Source organism: Crassostrea angulata, chromosome 2, assembly GCF_025612915.1.
Source record: "Crassostrea angulata isolate pt1a10 chromosome 2, ASM2561291v2, whole genome shotgun sequence".
Taxonomy (NCBI): Eukaryota; Metazoa; Mollusca; class Bivalvia; order Ostreida; family Ostreidae; genus Magallana; species Magallana angulata.
In genome coordinates, this window is record NC_069112.1 from 59,381,669 (window position 1) to 59,400,710 (window position 19,042).

A 19,042-nucleotide genomic window follows, 5' to 3' on the forward strand; every position below is an offset into this window, starting at 1 on the left:
GTGGATTCGTTTCTTCGTAACAGTTATGGGGAATATCTCCATTACTAACACAGCTGAAAAAGCAGATCCGTTAATTTGGACTGGTTGTATCAATAGATCTAAATTTAAATTGTTGGTATCAATAAAATCAACGTGCTTCATCAAATCAGAGAAATTGACAACAGTATATACATCATTTATCATGAATAAGAAAAAAGAATAAATAAAAAAATTGTCAAACAATTTTTAATTTAATTTAATTCAATAAAAACATCGTCCAATTGAGACCACAATATTAAAACAAGATATCCAGGGGCTTGATCGCTCACCTGAGCAATAAAATTCATCAAAACATGTAGACCGTCTTTTTAGTATCAAATTAAAATATGTAGAAAATTTATTAAAGTATTTTTTGGTTTACAAAATGTTTAAACATTAGCTCCTTTTCCCGACGATGCAGTTGCGTTATCTAGTAAATAATTCTGAAAACTTCGGGAACAAGAAATACAGTTTTTTTGTAAACTTCTGACCTGCTTAATAAGGATAGACCATCGTTTGACAGATACTGTAATCGTGTACTTGTGTCAGCTTCTTTCAAAGCAACGAGGCCTTCACAAAGGACTTCTCGGCATATTTACGATTTAAATACTTTCTTGCAGCTGCAGCCTATTATAACACAGCGCCTGTTCCCGAGTATTCACTGCCTAATGAGATATTCAAGGTTTTTCTGTTTTATTTTTTGAGAACAATGATTAAGGATTTTCGCTCTTAATTCAATGTATAATGATACTCATTGTTACTTAACCAAGCACCCAGGGACCATGATTTGTACAGACTTTAGTTTTCACTACTTAAGGGTGATTTCACAGGAATTGCCGTCTTTAGTGTCAAATGGTTTTTAAGAAAAAAAAAATTGAGGATTTTTGGAGAAAATGTTAAATATTTTTAAAAATTTTATCATCAGTATTATTACATGTTTAACTTCCTTCTCTCTGTGGCCCCACCATGACCCAGAGATTATGATTTGAACAAATGTGTATATTTAAATTAATACCTAGTTTATCAATGGTAGTGTATATTTAAATTAATGCCTAACAGTAAAACACAGCTTATTTTATGATAGTACAATGTACAATACCCTTTTACATGTAGGAATATTCATGCCTAACATTTCATAATTCATTTCTCAAAGCTTGGCGACTTAAGTTTGAATTCTACACTTCTCTCTCGAACAGCAACAGCTAGTCCATCAAATAGGAAACGAATCCTGAAAAGTTTATGTTCCGTGATAATCACATTGTAAAAATTGACGGTCCTGACAGACCAAACATCAATATAATGTTTTTTGTTGATTTAATTTGATACAAAAATCAAAAGGGATATTTAAAATTTTTTAGAGAGCTATGTCCTTTAAGGTGGCTCTATACACCACTTTTTGATGACGCAGTACGCAAGAAAAGGAAATCTGGAAGTATGCAATTCCGGTACTGGCTGATTTAAACTGAGGCGAATTGTATGGGAACCGCTCTTTTGAAAAATTTGTTAAATGAATAGATTTAATTTGAAAAATTGGAAAATTCATTACTTACAAGTAATGTGGTATGTGACACCTACACGTTGTGTGGTATTATTTATCGAAATAAACAATAAAATCAAGTATGATTTTTTAAGAGTTTTTTTTACCATCAGCGATATGTTGCACCGGAGCGCAGTGGGTTAGTGGGTTCACTACAAACCGGTAGGTCATGAGTTCGATTCCCGCTAAGAACAATATTTTATTTTTTATTTTCCAAAAATTTTAAAACGTATTTTTTTATTTAATACCGTGAAAGAAAATTCTAAACCGGTGAAAATATTTCAATTATAATATACTTTAATGCACAGTAATATCGACGCCTAACGGGGATGAGAGGGTTGCTTTAAGTTTCTCTCAGGTTGGGATACATAAATCATATTAGCCTAGTCAATGTTCCCCTTTATTTATTAGTCCCCTACCGGTTTCACCGGAGGGGACTATAGCTTTCCTCTGCGTCCGTCAGTCCGTCCGTCAGTCCGTCTGTCTGTCCCACTTCAGTTTTCCACACTTTTTTTCTTTATGCATTTGAGGAATAATATGAAACTTGCTGAACAGCTTCAAAATGTCAAACTACAGATCAAGTTTACACTTTTGTAGCGTCTGATTGACATATTTTCGAGAAAATTAATTTTTTATATTCCAATTTTTTAATGTTCGGGTTCGTTATCGGGTTCGGTGTGTACCTGAATAAACGAGGTCAGTATGTAGTCAGTAATAATGTGCGTTACTTGTACCATTCCTTTTCCTGCATAGACGTCGGAAAGTTATACCAAACCATTAGAAACATAGTATGATAGAGGGTTCAGCCCCCCACTTTTTCTCGCAGGAAAGATTATTGTTCCTAAATTTACCTTGAAAGATTGAGAAGTTGGATCCACAAGCATACTAAGCATACTAGCCCCCCCCCCCCCCCCCCCCCCCGGATTAGGAATTTCGTGATGTTGGAAAAGAAAATTTGGGAAAGTATTTTTTTTTTCTTTTGGAAGTATAGGTAAACTCCTCCCCCCCTCCCCCCCCCCCCCCCCCACACACACACACACACACGGATTAGGATTTTCATGAATTTGGGAATTACTTTTTTCTCAATACTTCTGAGGATTAGTGTAGCCCCCCCCCCCCCCCCCACACACTTTCAATTTGCTTCCGACGCCAGTGTCCTGTACCATTCCTTTTTTCATTTCTAACAAACAAATAAATTCTATAAAATAGTGTCAAGCATTGTGTTGTAAATTTAATCGGCAGGGTTTTTTTTGTAGTATTATTACAATCGGGTTAGTCGTCGGGTTGGACTGTTTAACTGTTTCGTTTGATTCGGGGTACAGAAGACGGTAAGAAATGATATTGTGCATAACAGTGCATTGTTTTCACAAATTCTTACCAGCGAATACAGAATAGACTTGGCGAAATTACAGGAGATGAAATAAAGAGTATTATTTTACCTATTTCCTATTTAATTTCTATATCAACTATATAGTTTTAATTTCCTCTGTTCTTTTATCTCTGATTAAAGCATGACATCTCGTTTACAATAGCTCTGAAATAGTTGTGTGCTTGGAACCTTTCATAGAATAATACAAACCGGTAGGGGACGTGTATTGCTTATGCAATACTCTCAGAATGCTTGTTTGACTTAGTTTTGCATTGAAGCAAATATATTTACTTATACAGGGCAAAGTCTATAATGAAATATGTATGTATTTATCATTCCAACATTATATTTAGCAAATAAAATTTAAAATATTTGTAAGCTTTGATGTTCATGAGAGAAAAAGAAAGAGATGTAGGGTTATATACAGAAAGACTTTCTCGTTGTATTTTGAATTTAGATCTTTACTTTTGTTACTAAAACAGTCATTGAATTGGAAATGAATGAAGAGGGGAATGGAGATTTGGCCATGAATTTTGATCATGACTGTAATACAGAGGTAAGTAATATTGTAACAACTGCTTTGATTTGAAAACATGACACAACATCAAAACTTTGTGAAAATAAGATATCATTCATGCGTATACATGTACGTATTTAAAAGTTCCACACGTATTTATGTGCTGTTACATATTTTATTGTGTTATATATATTAAAAAATTTAAAAAAGGCAACCACTGATTATTTTATTTGATTAAATATTTTCCCAACAGACAGAGGAAGAGGTGGACAATTTATTTAGAGACATATTTGGAGAACATGCAGATTGCAGGTATTGTACAGGATGATGCGGAAATAGATGAATTAATAAAATCTGAGAGTGACATTGATCCCAATATTTGAAGTAATATTCATTAAGAGCATGTAGAAAGGCATATATATGTGTGTGTGTGTGTTGTGTTTTGCTATAAAGTAACACAATTAGTATCCATAATTGTTTACACATGTAAAATAGTAATAATGTTATTATATTTTGCATATTTAATAATATGCTCCAGATTTAAATTTAATATTCAAGCCACAATTTACACTATAAACAAAATTATTTTTTAGTTATAATTATTTTCAATATTGAAGAAGCAGAACCCTTTTCCACTTTGTTTCTTTCATTACTTCTTGTTTCAATGGATGTAATTTTTTTTTTTATAGAAGTGACTTCAACTATGTACCGGCAGAATATATATGTCAGTGCGACAGGGCAAGAGGCTGTCCTTTCGTTGTATGATTTTTTTGATAAAATGAAATATATTGCATAGGACAATACAATGTACCAATTAGAGATTTGAGAGTAACAGCAAACATTGTAGCAGAGATCGACGGTGAAGCTATCGCGGGAAAAGATTTTGAAGAGTAAAAGTAAGAGTAAATGGGGCAGGCTGAAGAAAAAGTTAGTAAGGAAAAGCAAAATTTGATGGATAAGTGGGCCAAGCACCTTTAAAGGGCAGGGGACACAATCACAAAAACATTAACCAACAAGTTGAATTGCGAGTGGGACACAATTTCTGCAAATATGCATATCTGAAGCCTCTGAGATCGGAAACCTTCAGTGCGACGTCATAGCCGACACACTGCCCATTCGCTGTATCTTTCAACCATAGGGATTTCTAATCCTACTTAGCTAAAATCTGAAGTCATTAACTTTTGCTCATTGCTATTAAAGGTTTGAGAACTAAGTACATAAACAGAGTTATTCTTAGCTTAGAAACCCCATTTCTGTTTCCTCAGCAATAATGAATAGGAGTAAAAATTGTGACCTGTTCTTTCAACTTTTCATTGATCTATGTGCTTCGTGCTGGAAAAAATATGTCAGATGTTGATTTTTTTTCAAAGATAAAAATCATCAAAAACATGGAATCATTGTTGTTAAGAAAGGATTTTGTTTTGTCAACACATAGTAAATGATAATGTAGAGAGACGTTTCGTAACCAGGAATTTCACCGGATCTTAAACTCTAAATAAACTCTAATTAAGTTAATTGGACTTAAAAAAGGATTTTTATGTTTAAGAATTATTACCAGAAATCCTGGTACCTGTAAGCAAATATGTTTGTAAATTTATTTAGTTCCACAAAATCAGGGGTCTACCTTAATCTCAATACTAGTAACCCAAACTTCTTTTAATTTCATTTTTTAGTACGGTATTTGATTATGTTTGTTTAAATAAAAGAACTACCAATTTTCATAATCGGTTAAGACTGACACAGTACTTTTTAACATAGTATTCAGGTTTTAAAAATGTACTAATTTCAGGCTCCTTTAATATTATCCGAATGTAATTTGACCTTTCTTTTAATAGTTTATGAAGATCATTTTTGGTAGTACTTCTTGTTGTGTATAATTTATTCTCTGTTGATCAAACCTTTAAAAAAACGAGCTGTTATGCACACTGATTACTTCTTATATACTGACATTAGATTCAGGTGGACAATGAATTATTATTTTTACAGCAACACCAATTGTTACAAATAGTACACAAAAAAAGATTTATTTGTGATATAATAAACATCTAACTCATCGTGCTCCCAGTTGAGTTTTTTTTTAAAGAAAAAAATTATTTAGATTGATATCAACTTATTCAAATGATTGTTTTGAATCTGCAAGATTGGATTAATACGCATATTCAAACAATATATTTCAAACTTTACTGAATACCGAGAATCTGAACAAGTTGTTGCTTGTCTGGCTGACAGGATGATAATCTGCTATAAATGATTATCAATCACAGAATCTTCTGATTCATTCTAATTTAATTACTATTTTTCAATTTCTATTACCACTATCTTATGTACAAAGAAATTCTCAAAAACTCCATTAACCAATAATAAAACATGTAATCGTGTACATTCTATAATCTTACGACTTTGTTTTCAGGAGAGGGTTCATACACTAAGCTATTCAATAAAATATGCTTTTAAAGGGACTTGGACACGATTTGAGATCAGAAATTTTATTTGTTATGTAAAAAATGGTTTACTGGTGCAATTTAAATGATTGACAAACATATTGAATGTTAAAGTCGAGTTACAAGCGAGATACAGAGGTAAGAATTAATTGTTATGTACACAAAGCTCGAGTCTTATAGTTGTTTACAAAAATGTAATGTACAGATTTACCATGTCTAGGACAAAATGACATGTAAAAAACAGTTTAAACTCAAACAACATCTTCATAAATAATATTTTTAACAAAAGAAAGATACATTTGAGTAAAATTTACACCAATACAACACAAATGTAAAAAAACGACAATATTCGAGCTTTGTTTACAAAACAACGAATTATGAACTCTGTATCTTGCTTAGAACTTGATATTTGACTTTCCAATTTTGGCATAACATTTTAAACTTCTATATTTATCAGTATAAACATTGAAAATGTAAAAATAAAATTTAAAAATGTTTAAGTCAAATCCTGTCCAAGTCCCTTTAATAAATTCAGTTTAATCTGATAGTGCTTTATTTCAAAATCATCATTGGAACACAAATACACTATCCTGTACGTGTAAATAAATCCTCGTCCATTGCTCTGTTTACTATGTAGCCGATTGCTGACTATGTCTTCTTTGACGAATAACACACAGAGGTTTCTTATCTCAATAAAAATCGGCAAAACTCGGAGATCTGTTGCAGCTGGGATTTTCGGCACACTTAATTGAGCTGTGTGTTCTTATCTGATGCTAGTCAAATGGAAAAATTGTTATAAACTGATTTTTATTAATCAAAGAAAATGTTTTTAGAAGGAAATGATTTTGTGTCACCTGTCCTTTAAGAAAAGCAGGCTGGAAGATGTGGATTCCTGTCCTTACTTCAGCATAAACCCTCCAAGGCTAGAGGAGTCCTTGAACAATGAACTTCATTTTTTTATCTGATCCTGTTTTAAAGAATGGGGAATACAAGTCGTTTGAAGCAGTGTATGGTATTGAAACGGATGACTGAACGAGGATTTGCGTAACTTTTGTCAAGTAAGTTGGGTTTTTTTTTTTACATTGTTTACAAATCGTTTTGTTTACAAATCGTGTCCTACTTTCAATTTTCCTTGTGTATTATTTATACATATGTAATAGAGTGTAGAGCTGATACGATGCCCCTGTGCTTCATGACAGGAAACACGATCATGGGAAGTAATTGGCCAAAGCTTCGACTATCGAACTAAAAGGGAGTTGAAGAAAACAATGCTGAAGTTCGAGCATGACGTAGAAAAGTTTTTCCAGAGAATTAGTTTTTAATGTTTTTTTGTAGAGAAAAAGTTGGACTCACAGTTTCCAGTTGGAACAATTTCCTTCAAGGTATTTCTCCGCCATAGATTTGGAGATTTGACGCTTCAAATTTCCCAGCCTTGTTAATTGTATTAGAACTGCAGGTTTTTTGGCGTCACTTTTTCACCTATGTAAATTTCTCCACTAGATAATCTTCCTCTCATTTTTTCTTTTCAACTTAAAGCTTGTGATGTTTATTGCATTCTCTGTCCCCAATTTAATGAAAATTTGCCAATGATTCCCAAGTGGTATTTCTTTGCTTTTCCTGTCTACTTGACTATTTATCCTTCAGGGGATTCTCCTATTTCTTTCAAAAATTTCTCTGCCTGAAATTCGTAACGGAAAAAGAAGCCATGGTGTTGTTTAGATTGTACTTTTCCAGTCTTTTCTCTTAAGTTTCGCCTTTCTTGATTTTTTTTTTTAATTCTTCTTTGGACAGAACATTGGTCTTAATTCTCTCATTATCGTGTTTTTGGAAGGAACTTCCAAACGACAGAAAATGTCTTAGATCATTCTCTTGAATCGAAGAAAGGAGATTTGTGTTTGCTTCTCTTGTTGCATAAATTCTAGCTTTCTTTTTGTCTGATGGAGATGGCTTGTCAATAAGACTGAATTTTTTTGGACAATCTTGTTTTTACTATGGGATCTAATGTCAGAACTATTTAGTAGCTGCCTTTTGGTCTGATTGACTAAATGACAAAGCTTGTTTTGACAATACATATGCTGATTTTTCTAGATCCTGATCAGATTGTGTAGCTTTAAAGACATGGAGAGACGAGATATAACGGAAGTAAATGTTGGGAGGTTGTACAGTTTAACAGTCTGTGAGTATGTTTTATTCCTTGTGGAAGGTAATACCATGTCAAAAGATTTTTTCATTTTTTTTTTTGCCGTCTCTTTTTAAATGAAAGATATATGTTTGTTAAAAAGTATATCAATTCATGAACATACATACCCAGCATTTTTTTTCTCTATCTCTCTATGATGTGACATATTTAAAGTACAAGTTAATTACATAATCACTGTCAACCAAATGTTTTATTATATGGTAAAATGTACTGTTATGTAAAACATATTATTGAAGCTGAATATAATAAACAGTCTACACACACACATGCGTTGTATATGACATGGTGTCAGAAGTGGCTGCCAAAATCGGCCAGAAACCCAGACCAAACGAAAACATCCTTCAAGGAAATTAAGTGTTCGACATTTACAGTGACCATTTGAAGTCATATTTCATGTCATTTTGAAAAGATGGCATCGGACAAGGAGCCAAATCCGAAGATGGCCTGGGAATCTCAGGACCTCCCGAGTGCATTTAAGTCATTCAAAGCTCACTGTGAATTTATGTTTGGTGGACCTCTCAAAGGGAAATCGGAGGAACAACAGTGCAATTACCTGATGTTATGGGTAGGTGAAAAGGGCAGAAACATTTATTCGACTTGGAATCTGCAGGGTGATGACAAGAAAACTTTAAAAGTTTATTTTGACCGTTTTGAACAATATTGCAAGCCTAAATCTAATGTGATATATGCACGTTACAAGTTCAAGTGTCGCACTCAAGATGAAGAAGAAACTTTTGAACAGTTTTATACCGATTTGAAAGTGTTGTTCAATGACTGTGGTTATAATCCTGATATTGAGGATGAGATGTTGAGAGATCACATTGTGTTTGGTGTAAAATCAAAGAAAGTTCGTGAAAAACTCATTAGTGAAGGATCAGAGCTGACCCTACAGAAATGTACAGACATTGTAAGAACATTTGAGCTGTCACAGAAGCAATTGAAATCTATGAATTCATCAGGGGAAGACCCTAATGTGAATGTCATTGTAAAGAAGAAGCCGCAAGCAGTCAAACCTCGCGCATTCAAGGCAAAACAGAAGAAGTGTTCCCGATGTGGATACGAACATTTCTATAAAGATAGATGTCCTGCTATTGGTCAGTTGTGTAATTTGTGTCAGAAGCCTGACCATTTCGCAAGTATGTGCAAAACTAAAACACAGTCATACTCCCACAAGCATGTTAAAACCAAAGAATATCATAAACAGAAGAAGAAAGTGAATATGGTACAAGAAATATCATCAGATACAGACAGTGAAAGTGACAAAGAAAGTGATACATCTGCTGAAATATTTATGGGCATGAGACATGAAGTTAACTCTGTAAATCCAGAATCAGACTGGACAGTAAACTGTAAAGTGAATGACCATAGTGTAACAATGCATGTGGACACTGGAGCCAAATGTAATGTCGTTAGCCGGAATGTTCTACAGCGCCTGAAAATCAGTGAAACAATACAGAGATCAGAAGCCGTATTGAAAAGTTTCAGTGGACATACCATGAAATCCACAGGATTAGTAGTACTTCCATGCATATTTCACCATGAAACATTCAACATTCCCTTTGAAGTTGTAGACATCAAAACTCCAACAATACTTGGATCAGAGACAAGTCAACAGATAGGACTAGTTCAGAAGATGTTTAGTGTGGCACAATTTGAAACACAGGCCTCACAAAACCTTACCGAACAGTTGATACGCAAGAACTATTCAGATTTATTCATTGGTGTTGGTCGTTTACCTGGCAAACACAAGATACACTTGAAGGAGGATGTGCAACCAGTCGTCCATCCACCGAGACGTATCTCAGTAGCACTTCGTCAAAAGGTGAAGGACAAACTTAGAACCATGGAGAAAGACGGAATCATTATTCGGCAGATAGAGCCAACTGAGTGGGTCAACAGTCTTGTTACAGTCATAAAACCCAATGGTTCAGTGAGACTTTGCCTTGATCCTAGAGATCTCAACAAAGCCATAAGAAGACCCCATTATCCTATGCTTACCATTGAGGAAATTGTCACTCGCATGCCAAATGCCAAGTACTTCTCCAAGTTGGATGCAACTTCCGGTTTTTGGCAGATTCAGCTGGACGAGGACAGTTCCAAACTTTGTACATTTAACTCACCACTTGGAAGATTCAGATTCTTAAGGATGCCATTTGGTCTAAACTGTGCATCGGAAATATACCAAAGTGTGATGTCACGAATGGTGGAAGACATTGACGGTGCTGAAGTCATCGTTGACGATATTCTTGTGTGGGGTGAAACTCTAAAAGAACATGACGAAAGATTAAAGAAAGTCTTAGAACGAGCAAAAGACTATAATTTGAAATTGAGTTCCGAAAAATGTGAATTCCGCAGAAAGGAAGTGACCTATGTTGGACATGTTCTCAGTAGTGAGGGACTCAAGGCAGATCCAGAGAAGATCCGGGCCGTGACAGAAATGACACCGCCAACTAACAAAAAGGACCTAAGGAAATTCATGGGATTCATTCAGTATCTTGCAAAATTTCTTCCAAACTTGTCTCAGGAATCGGCACCCTTAAGACAATTACTCTCTAAGGATGTTGCATGGCATTGGGATGGAAACAAGCAGAAAAGTTTCCAGAAACTGAAGGAGATGGTAACCAATACTCCAGTTTTGACATATTTTGATCCTGAAAAACCAGTCTTACTTACCGTGGACAGCAGCTCAACAGGTCTTGGAGCAGCAATAATTCAAGATGGTAAACCAATTGCATTTGGATCCAGAGCTTTGACTACAACACAGCAGAAGTACTCACAGTTGGAAAAGGAGACCCTAGCTATAGTTTATGGCTGTCAGAAATTTCACCAGTATGTCTATGGAAGACGAATTCAAGTTGAAACTGACCACAAACCTCTTCAGTCTATCTTCCGTAAACCATTACATGACATTCCAGCCCGACTGCAGAAAATGGTTCTTACATTACAATGTTATGACTTGGATGTAACATACAAACCTGGGAATACTCTTGTTGTAGCTGATCATCTATCCAGAAATTACTTGAAAGAGACAACAGAGAAGTTAGTTGATGAATTCTCCGTCAATGCTTTGTCGTACTTACCCCTATCACCTGGAAAGTATGCAGAATTACAAAAATCAGCTTCCGCAGATCTTGAAATGATTCTACTCAGTAAAGCTATTCTAGAAGGATGGCCAGAGAGTCGCGATCAACTTCCCGTGGAAATACGCACCTACTGGAATTACAGAGATGAACTTGCATGCATAGATGGCTTGATCTACAAAGGTCTTAGACTAGTGATACCACAAACCTGTCGTAAGGAAATGTTAGCGAGGATACACGAATCTCATTTAGGCATTGTAAAATGCAAAGCAATGGCACGTGAAGTCATGTTTTGGCCATCAATGGGAAGTTACATTGAAGATATTATCTCCAAATGCAGCATTTGTGCTACCCATCAACGACAAAATCCAAGAGAAAGTCTTATTCCTCATAAAATACCAGACCGACCTTGGTCTACAATAGCCATGGATTTGTTTGAATTCAATGGACACCAGTATCTCCTGTCAGTAGACTTTTATTCAAAATGGCCAGAGATAGCGAAACTGGAACAGCCTAACTCCAGTTGTGTGATTCAACATCTAAAGAACCTGTTCGCACGATATGGTATTCCTGATGAAGCCTTGTCTGATAATGGACCTCAGTTTGCTAGTGCTGAATTTAGGAAATTTGCCCAAGAGTATGAATTTCGCCACTTGACGTCTAGTCCCCATTTTCCCCAATCAAATGGACAAGTGGAACGAATGGTTCAAACAATCAAACACTTACTCGAAAAAGCAAAGGATCCTTACCTGGCAATCTTGGATTATAGGAACACACCTTTTGAAGAACTTGGATTATCGCCAGCTCAGTTATTTCTAGCGAGACGATTAAGGACAAAGTTACCTGTATCAGCAACACTTTTGAAACCACAAAACGCTGAATTTGTCAAAGAAAGCTTAAAGACTCGCCAGGCCAAGCAGAAGAGGAAATTTGATAAACATGTTCCAAAATCTGACTTGAAACCATTGATTCCAGGAGAAAAGGTTCTGATCAAACACAATGATCAGTGGATACATGGATCAGTTGCAGAGAAACATGAATTGCCACGTTCATATGTAGTTAAGGGAAACAATGGCAGGAAATATCGCAGAAATAGAAGGGACTTAAGGCCAACGAACTCTAATCCTGCAGAAGTGAGGGAAAAAGAAGAAAACCTGGAAATTACACCATTCCTGTATCATGCCGCCCAACATGGATCGATGGATCGTGTGGATAGGAAACCCGAGAGGAAACCTACTATTGGTAACACAGAGGAGATACAGAAGGACGCGCCTCAAAAGATTCAGAGTCCAGTGAAGACCAGGTCGGGACGTGAAATCAAACTTCCATCAAGATTCCGTGATTAGTTGTGAAATCAGTGATAATGTGTTTAATATTTTATTTCGTTATTTGAAATTATCAGTGAAAGTTGTAGTGGCTCAGACAGAACATCGGTGCAACTTGTGTATTGATTCATAAGGATTCAGAGATGGAACCTATGACAGCAGAACAATTTACAGAATAGTAAATTTTCATTTATTAGACTTTTAAAGTAAAATTCGAAATTCTTATCGTTTAATATAATTGTATGTAGATTGGCTTAAACTAAATTCTTGAAAGAAAGGGAGATGTGACATATTTAAAGTACAAGTTAATTACATAATCACTGTCAACCAAATGTTTTATTATATGGTAAAATGTACTGTTATGTAAAACATATTATTGAAGCTGAATATAATAAACAGTCTACACACACACATGCGTTGTATATGACATATGACTCTCACTCTCTCTGTTTAACCCACCACCCTTTTTCGCAGAGGATAATGGGAGACAGGAAGAAGGGTTGTGCATGACCCAGTATATTTCCTTGATATGGGTTTATCATGCAATGTGAAATCAGATAATTCCATCAATCTCTGTCCTATATTTCTTCTTTCTTTCTCTCTCTCCCTCGTTATTTCAGGTCTTGTTTGCTGCTTTTAAATAGACAAACTAAAATTTCCAGGGACAAATGACATCTTGTGTTCTTCACGTCAACCTCATACACATGTTTTGAAAAACCTCAAGTTGCTTTGAGTGGTTTTAAAACAATGTAATGGCTATTTTCTAAAATTTCTATGTTAGGCCATGTTAATGCTTCAAAGTGACAAAGGTAATTATGGTAGTGAGCCTCCAGGTGTACATAATCATGACGTGTGGGAAATTATTTTATATTGTATGCATAAACACTATATGACTATTTTGGGCTCATCTTAAAGCCTCCCAAACCCTTTTGACATGAAATTTATAATTTTGGTAGACTGGGCTTCTTTTAAATATATTATACATTTTTTACACTATTTGACAAGTTAAGCCCTAAAGTCTAAAACCATACCTCGGGGGACATGGAATTTACTATTTTGGTAATTCATGGTGTACTTAGTTATAGTTTGGTCTTTTTCATAAGAATTGTGGTAGTCAAGAAGATTTTGAAAAATGGTTAAGTTTTTAAGATACAACCATGGGTTTTTTCAATCAGGCAACACACTCAATTATAGTAATAGTCATTGAAATAGCAATTAATATTGATTCATAATCAATATGACTTACTTTCCTCAATATCCCCTTCACGGAGATCATAGTTTTGGGTTGCATTAAGTATGTGGGCCATGTGCACCGGAGGATTCAATATGGAATCTACTTTTTCTTTGTCTACCAGGAAATTTGCACACTGGACACCTGTTAAAATGCATAGTATCTGTGTTATGCTTTTAAAAGGTATTGACTACAAATGTTGAATTAAAATATGAAGTCCCTTTAAACATTATAGTAGTTTGATAATTCGATAATTTAAAGTTGTGATACTTTTACTATATGATGCTCATCAATTTAGATTACATGCCAATGAATGTATTGAAATTATTGACCTGAGAAACAAGAGATCAATTATTCATGGCCTTCGTTAGTAATTTTACTGAACCTTTTAACTTTGAAATATTATTTACTGTGATATAATAGGTCATGGTATATTCACCTTTACTTGAATGGACATAGTGCTGTTTCCACTGTTACGCATTCCACCACAACAGAAACACCTTCTTGGTTATTCTTGTTAATCATGTCATCTCCCCATAATTTAACTTCGTTTGATCTGTTATGGTGATTACTCTTCTCTACGAATTATTGCCGAACAGGATAATCATGGATTGATTTGGCACGCGGTATTGCGATTTAATGTGTGTTTTAGTGTACAGTGCACGTGTGTGAAATTCCTGCTTGTGTTCTTTCGAAGATGAGCGGTTCAGAAAGCAGTGTTTCGAATACTGTTTTACTCGTTATAAAAGAAATAGGCATGTCTTTTGTAACAATTGACGTTCGTTACAAAGTTTAGAACATTCCATTAAAAGGAAAACTGTTTACCACTTCAATGCGCTTCATTGTAAAGTAAAATTAGTAGGCAACAAGTAAAAGTTGCCAAAAAGAGTTTTTTTGAGTCCACACATACGGACTTTATGGAATGCAACCCCTTCTATGGAAGAGTCCATTTATGGTTTAAAGTCGTTGGACAATTCAAATCTGAATAAAACGAGCCACAGGAATTCTTCTCCGCGCCATATTGTCAAAATCTTAGGAGCAGTCCATAATTTTTCGCGCCACTATAGCTGAATAATCCATGATGGAAGGCTAAGTAGTATTCAAACAATGTGTCCGTAATTAAGTTTTAATCACTATATTTTTTTTTTGCTGGCAAATATAGTTTTAGGAGAACATTACATGTTCATAAAATATTTCAGGTTTAAAATAAATATTATGTAATATTCATTTACAGTAACCCCACTCTAGTAAGGATAATTTGAAACAGTCTTTCTTGAGAGACGCGCATTTGGAAGAGTGCGAGAAGAACGAACTAAAAGTCGAAAACAGATAAGAATAAGCCTTTTCGCGATAAATCTTGCACATGCGCAGAAACGCTTCCGGGCGGCAACTATTTATATCCGCATTCCATAGCTGTTTTTTACATAGTAACACAGCTCAGTATGGCAGAGCGGGAGAGTTTGAAGAAACTGAAAATCAGTTCGTTGAGAAATTTACACACAGAGCACGGAATTCACATATGTAAGTAGAAAAAAGATCTCATACAAGAATTACTTTTATGTCAAACGCCAACTTCTGTTTTGACGTCGATCATCCAACAATCTTCGGCTGAAGTATCATTGAACCTACCCTTTGAGGAGAGTTTGCCACCTTTTCATGCCGTAACCTATGACTGTTTGGACCAGAGTCATATTCCAACATTAACGTTCAGTGATATTTACAGTTTTATCATTGAAAGACCTACTTCACATGGTATTGCTGTGAAAAATTTCAAGGGCTTAAACAAATCCATTAAACACTTCGAAGCTGGTGACGTCCAAGATATTAGAGTGTCAGAGGTAGAATTTTTAATTACATTTTGTATTTTGTAAAAAACACACATTATAATTATTTTTTAAAAAATGATAAGATAAAAGCATGATCAGATTAATGCATGTAAAAAAAAATCTGATATCAGAGACATACATGTTTCTGCTGATATTATATTGTTTTAATTGTTCATAATAAATAATATTTTTTACATTTTTATTTAGGTCAATTCGTCTATAATATATGTGAGGGCAACATGCCAGGCTTCTATAAAGAAGCAGCAATATCAAGTGTATACCTGCATGTCAAAACCAAACACTAGTACACCACATATACGGCATGCATATTGCCAGTGTCCTATTGGGTAATAGTTTATAAATATACTTATATATATGAATTGATAAACATTTTCAACAAGTTTTTTTATAATCTTATGAAAATCCACATCCCAGTGAAATTTTAATCATGCATTGCTATTGCTATTGTTTAAATTACAATTTCATTTTTTTCAATGGATCAACACAAGAACTTAGTTTTCAACTGCACTATTCTATCCTTTTGATTCGTAGGTTAGCACAGGCATGTAGTCACATAGGTGCCTTACTCCTTGCATTAAGTCATGCAAAACCCAGCAAGTCCTCTCCAGAAAGCTGTACATTTCAGCCATGTAAATGGATAATTCCTGGGCGCCAGGTGAAGCCTACTGGACCAATTACTTCTTTGCCTAATAAGTGTAAGGGCCAATAGAAAGAGTCTGAAGATTTTACAGAAAATCTTGATCCTCTTGCCGCTTATGACCCTCGTAATTCAGACGACAGACATTTGGATCTTAATGGCACACTGCAGCATTTACAGGATCTATTTTTTTTTAAATTATAATTCATGCTTTAGTTACTATTTGGCAGTGGAATTTGATAATTAGAATTTTTTGAAATAATAATTAGGTCTGTAGAATCTGTCAGTCTGACAAATCTGTGCATTTATTATCATAAGGAATGTCGCACTTGTGGAATATACCTGACCATGCTCCAGAGGCTGTCCAAGAGATGGAGGTGCAGGATGTGGAAGATATTATGTTCGCAAGGATGAGAAGTCTCATATTTTGTGAGGGGAATGGTATGAATATAAATTTGATAAATATGTTGATTAAAGATTAAGTAACGTTAACTTTACTATGAAAAGTTAAATTTAAACATTTTTTTTCGAAATGAAAATTATTTTTGAATTATATTTTCTTCTGTTTATCTTATTTTTATTTATAAACAAAAGTTTCAAAAAATCTTTAAATCCTTGAGTTTCATAATTGTTATGATATCCTAATTAATTTCAAAATTTTAGAGCCCCAACTGTCGATAACCCAGGGCTTAGTTGAGTTTATTGAGAGCTGCACAAGAGACAAGAGAACATCAGAGATGTGGCAGAGACTCCATATTGGTCGTCTCACCAGTTCTCTTTTTGGTGATGTCTTGAAAGCTGGATCCAATCCGAAATCTTTGATAAAGCAAATTATTGAGGGTTCCAGTCTTAATAAGTAAGCTGAACAAATTATGACTAATTCTTATCTTATTCCATAGAAACTATCATATATAGGATTTTTTATTTCTTAAATGGAAGAAAATACATCCACTGTATATATATATATCTGCTTTCAACCTTCGTTCATTCATTCATTCATACTTTATTTCCCTCATATGAAGATTTTTTTCAGAACATACAATTATACATACATGCAACAAAAATCATTATAAGACAAAGCATAAGTATTTACATATATACATATAAAAAAAAAGGGGGGGGGGGGGGGAGGTCCTACACGGGGGACGGGGTACACACGTACACAGGTTATGCTGCTAACATTCGGTTAGGTTGGGATTTGAGGGTCTGATTATAGCGTGCAGCAGTGTCTCGGATGTAACGAAAGTTAAGTATACGAACTGCACGTGTATCTTTTTCTGACAACCATGTGAAGTATTTCCCACCTAGGAGAAAGAAGAATGTATCATCCTCAGTCATGGCACACAGGTCCGCGGAGAGGTGAATATCAAAGGAGTTGGTGATCTGATCCCACCAGTATGTACGTAAGTCATTAGTAGAGGGGCAGGAACAAGCGATATGTTGAAAAACGTCTACAAACATGGTGTTGCATAGTAGGCAGATAAAGGGAGTCTGTTCCGGAGGGCAAGCTATAAGCTTGCAGATAAATTTACAAAGAGAGATTTCGTATGAGTTGGACGGAATAGACCAGATGAAACTTGGGTTTTGGTTTTGGATAATGGATTCGAAACGGTAAAAATCATTGTCATTTATCATTCTAATGTTACGGTTTGTTTGGTGTAGCTTAGATACAGTAGATCTCACTATCTTTTTCCAAGTCTGTTTCGGTGGAAATGAGCAATCAAGGAGCCACGTTTGTAGGTATTCAGTAAGGTTGTAAGTGGACAAAATATTGATGACATCCGGAATAAACCCTCGCTGTTTATTGGAAATGTTCTCCAGGAATGAAAATAGGCGTGTTGAAAATATCTTCTTTGAGACTGGTGATCCATGAGACAGAGTCGGCCTAGAAATAAGAGTTTGCGGATATCTATTTCCGATTTGATAGGTAGAACGTTGAAAACACTTTCACAGATATCGGATCTTGTTTTGGTCGGAAGATTTGGTGCATTTTTGCAAACAAAATGTTGAAAAACATTTAGGCGTTGAAGATCGTTGGTAGATAGATTGCTCCATAATTCACAACCGTAGAGGACTGTGGGAAGAACGATCGTCTTATAGAGGTGTGACAAAGTAAGCGGGTTAAGATAGTTGGAGCCTATATCGTTCAGAGCAAAATATGATTTTTGTCCTTTTCTACAAGCTGTTATAATCCTATCTGAGAGTGTAAGTTTGCTGTTGATAATAATGCCTAGGTGATTATAGTTGTCAGCACATGGAATTATTGTATCACCAAGTTTCCATATATAATCAAAATCTAGTTTGGAGCCTTTGGAGCGGACTTGTAAAATGCACGATTTTTGAGAATTGAAGGAAAAACGCCACTTCCTGGAATATTCGGAAGAGACATCAAGCATGCGCTGTAACGTCGTAGGTGTTGTTGCAATACACGCGATATCATCAGCAAGCGATGGACAGTTGCTGGTTGTACTAAAAATACCAGTATTTGTACAGGACTTTTCCAGGTTAACAACAAGTTCGTTAATATACACAAGATATAAATAGGTTGACAGAACTCCACCTTGTCGTACACCTTGTGACACGGGAAACCAGTCTGATTGGGTTTGATTGACAACAATTGCACTGGTTGTGTTTGTATGACAATCATTAATGATTGACCAAAGTTTTCCAGATATACCCATTTCGCGTAATTTGATAAGGAGGCCATGCCTCCAAACCGTATCGAAAGCTTTTGAGATATCTAAAAAGCATACGTAAATGTTGCTGCCCTGTTCAACGTTATGGTATATAGTTTCTTGCATATTGAAGGAAGCGGTTAAACACCCAAGATGCTTTTGAAA

General features: G+C 35.1%; 1 protein-coding gene and 1 long non-coding RNA gene across 2 annotated transcripts; both read left to right on the forward strand.

Moving 5' to 3' along the window:
* Nucleotides 1–8,491: 8,491 nt before the first annotated feature.
* Nucleotides 8,492–12,508, forward strand: LOC128174592 (uncharacterized protein K02A2.6-like). Its single transcript, XM_052840108.1, has one exon. The coding sequence runs from the start codon at nt 8,492–8,494 to the stop codon at nt 12,506–12,508; it is 4,017 nt and encodes a 1,338-aa protein (XP_052696068.1).
* Nucleotides 12,509–15,319: 2,811 nt separating this feature from the next.
* On the forward strand, nt 15,320–17,204 carry LOC128173355 (uncharacterized). Its single transcript, XR_008242482.1, has 3 exons — nt 15,320–16,260; nt 16,521–16,643; nt 16,866–17,204. It is a non-coding gene; the product is annotated as an uncharacterized LOC128173355 (long non-coding RNA).
* The last annotated feature ends 1,838 nt before the right edge of the window (nt 17,205–19,042 follow it).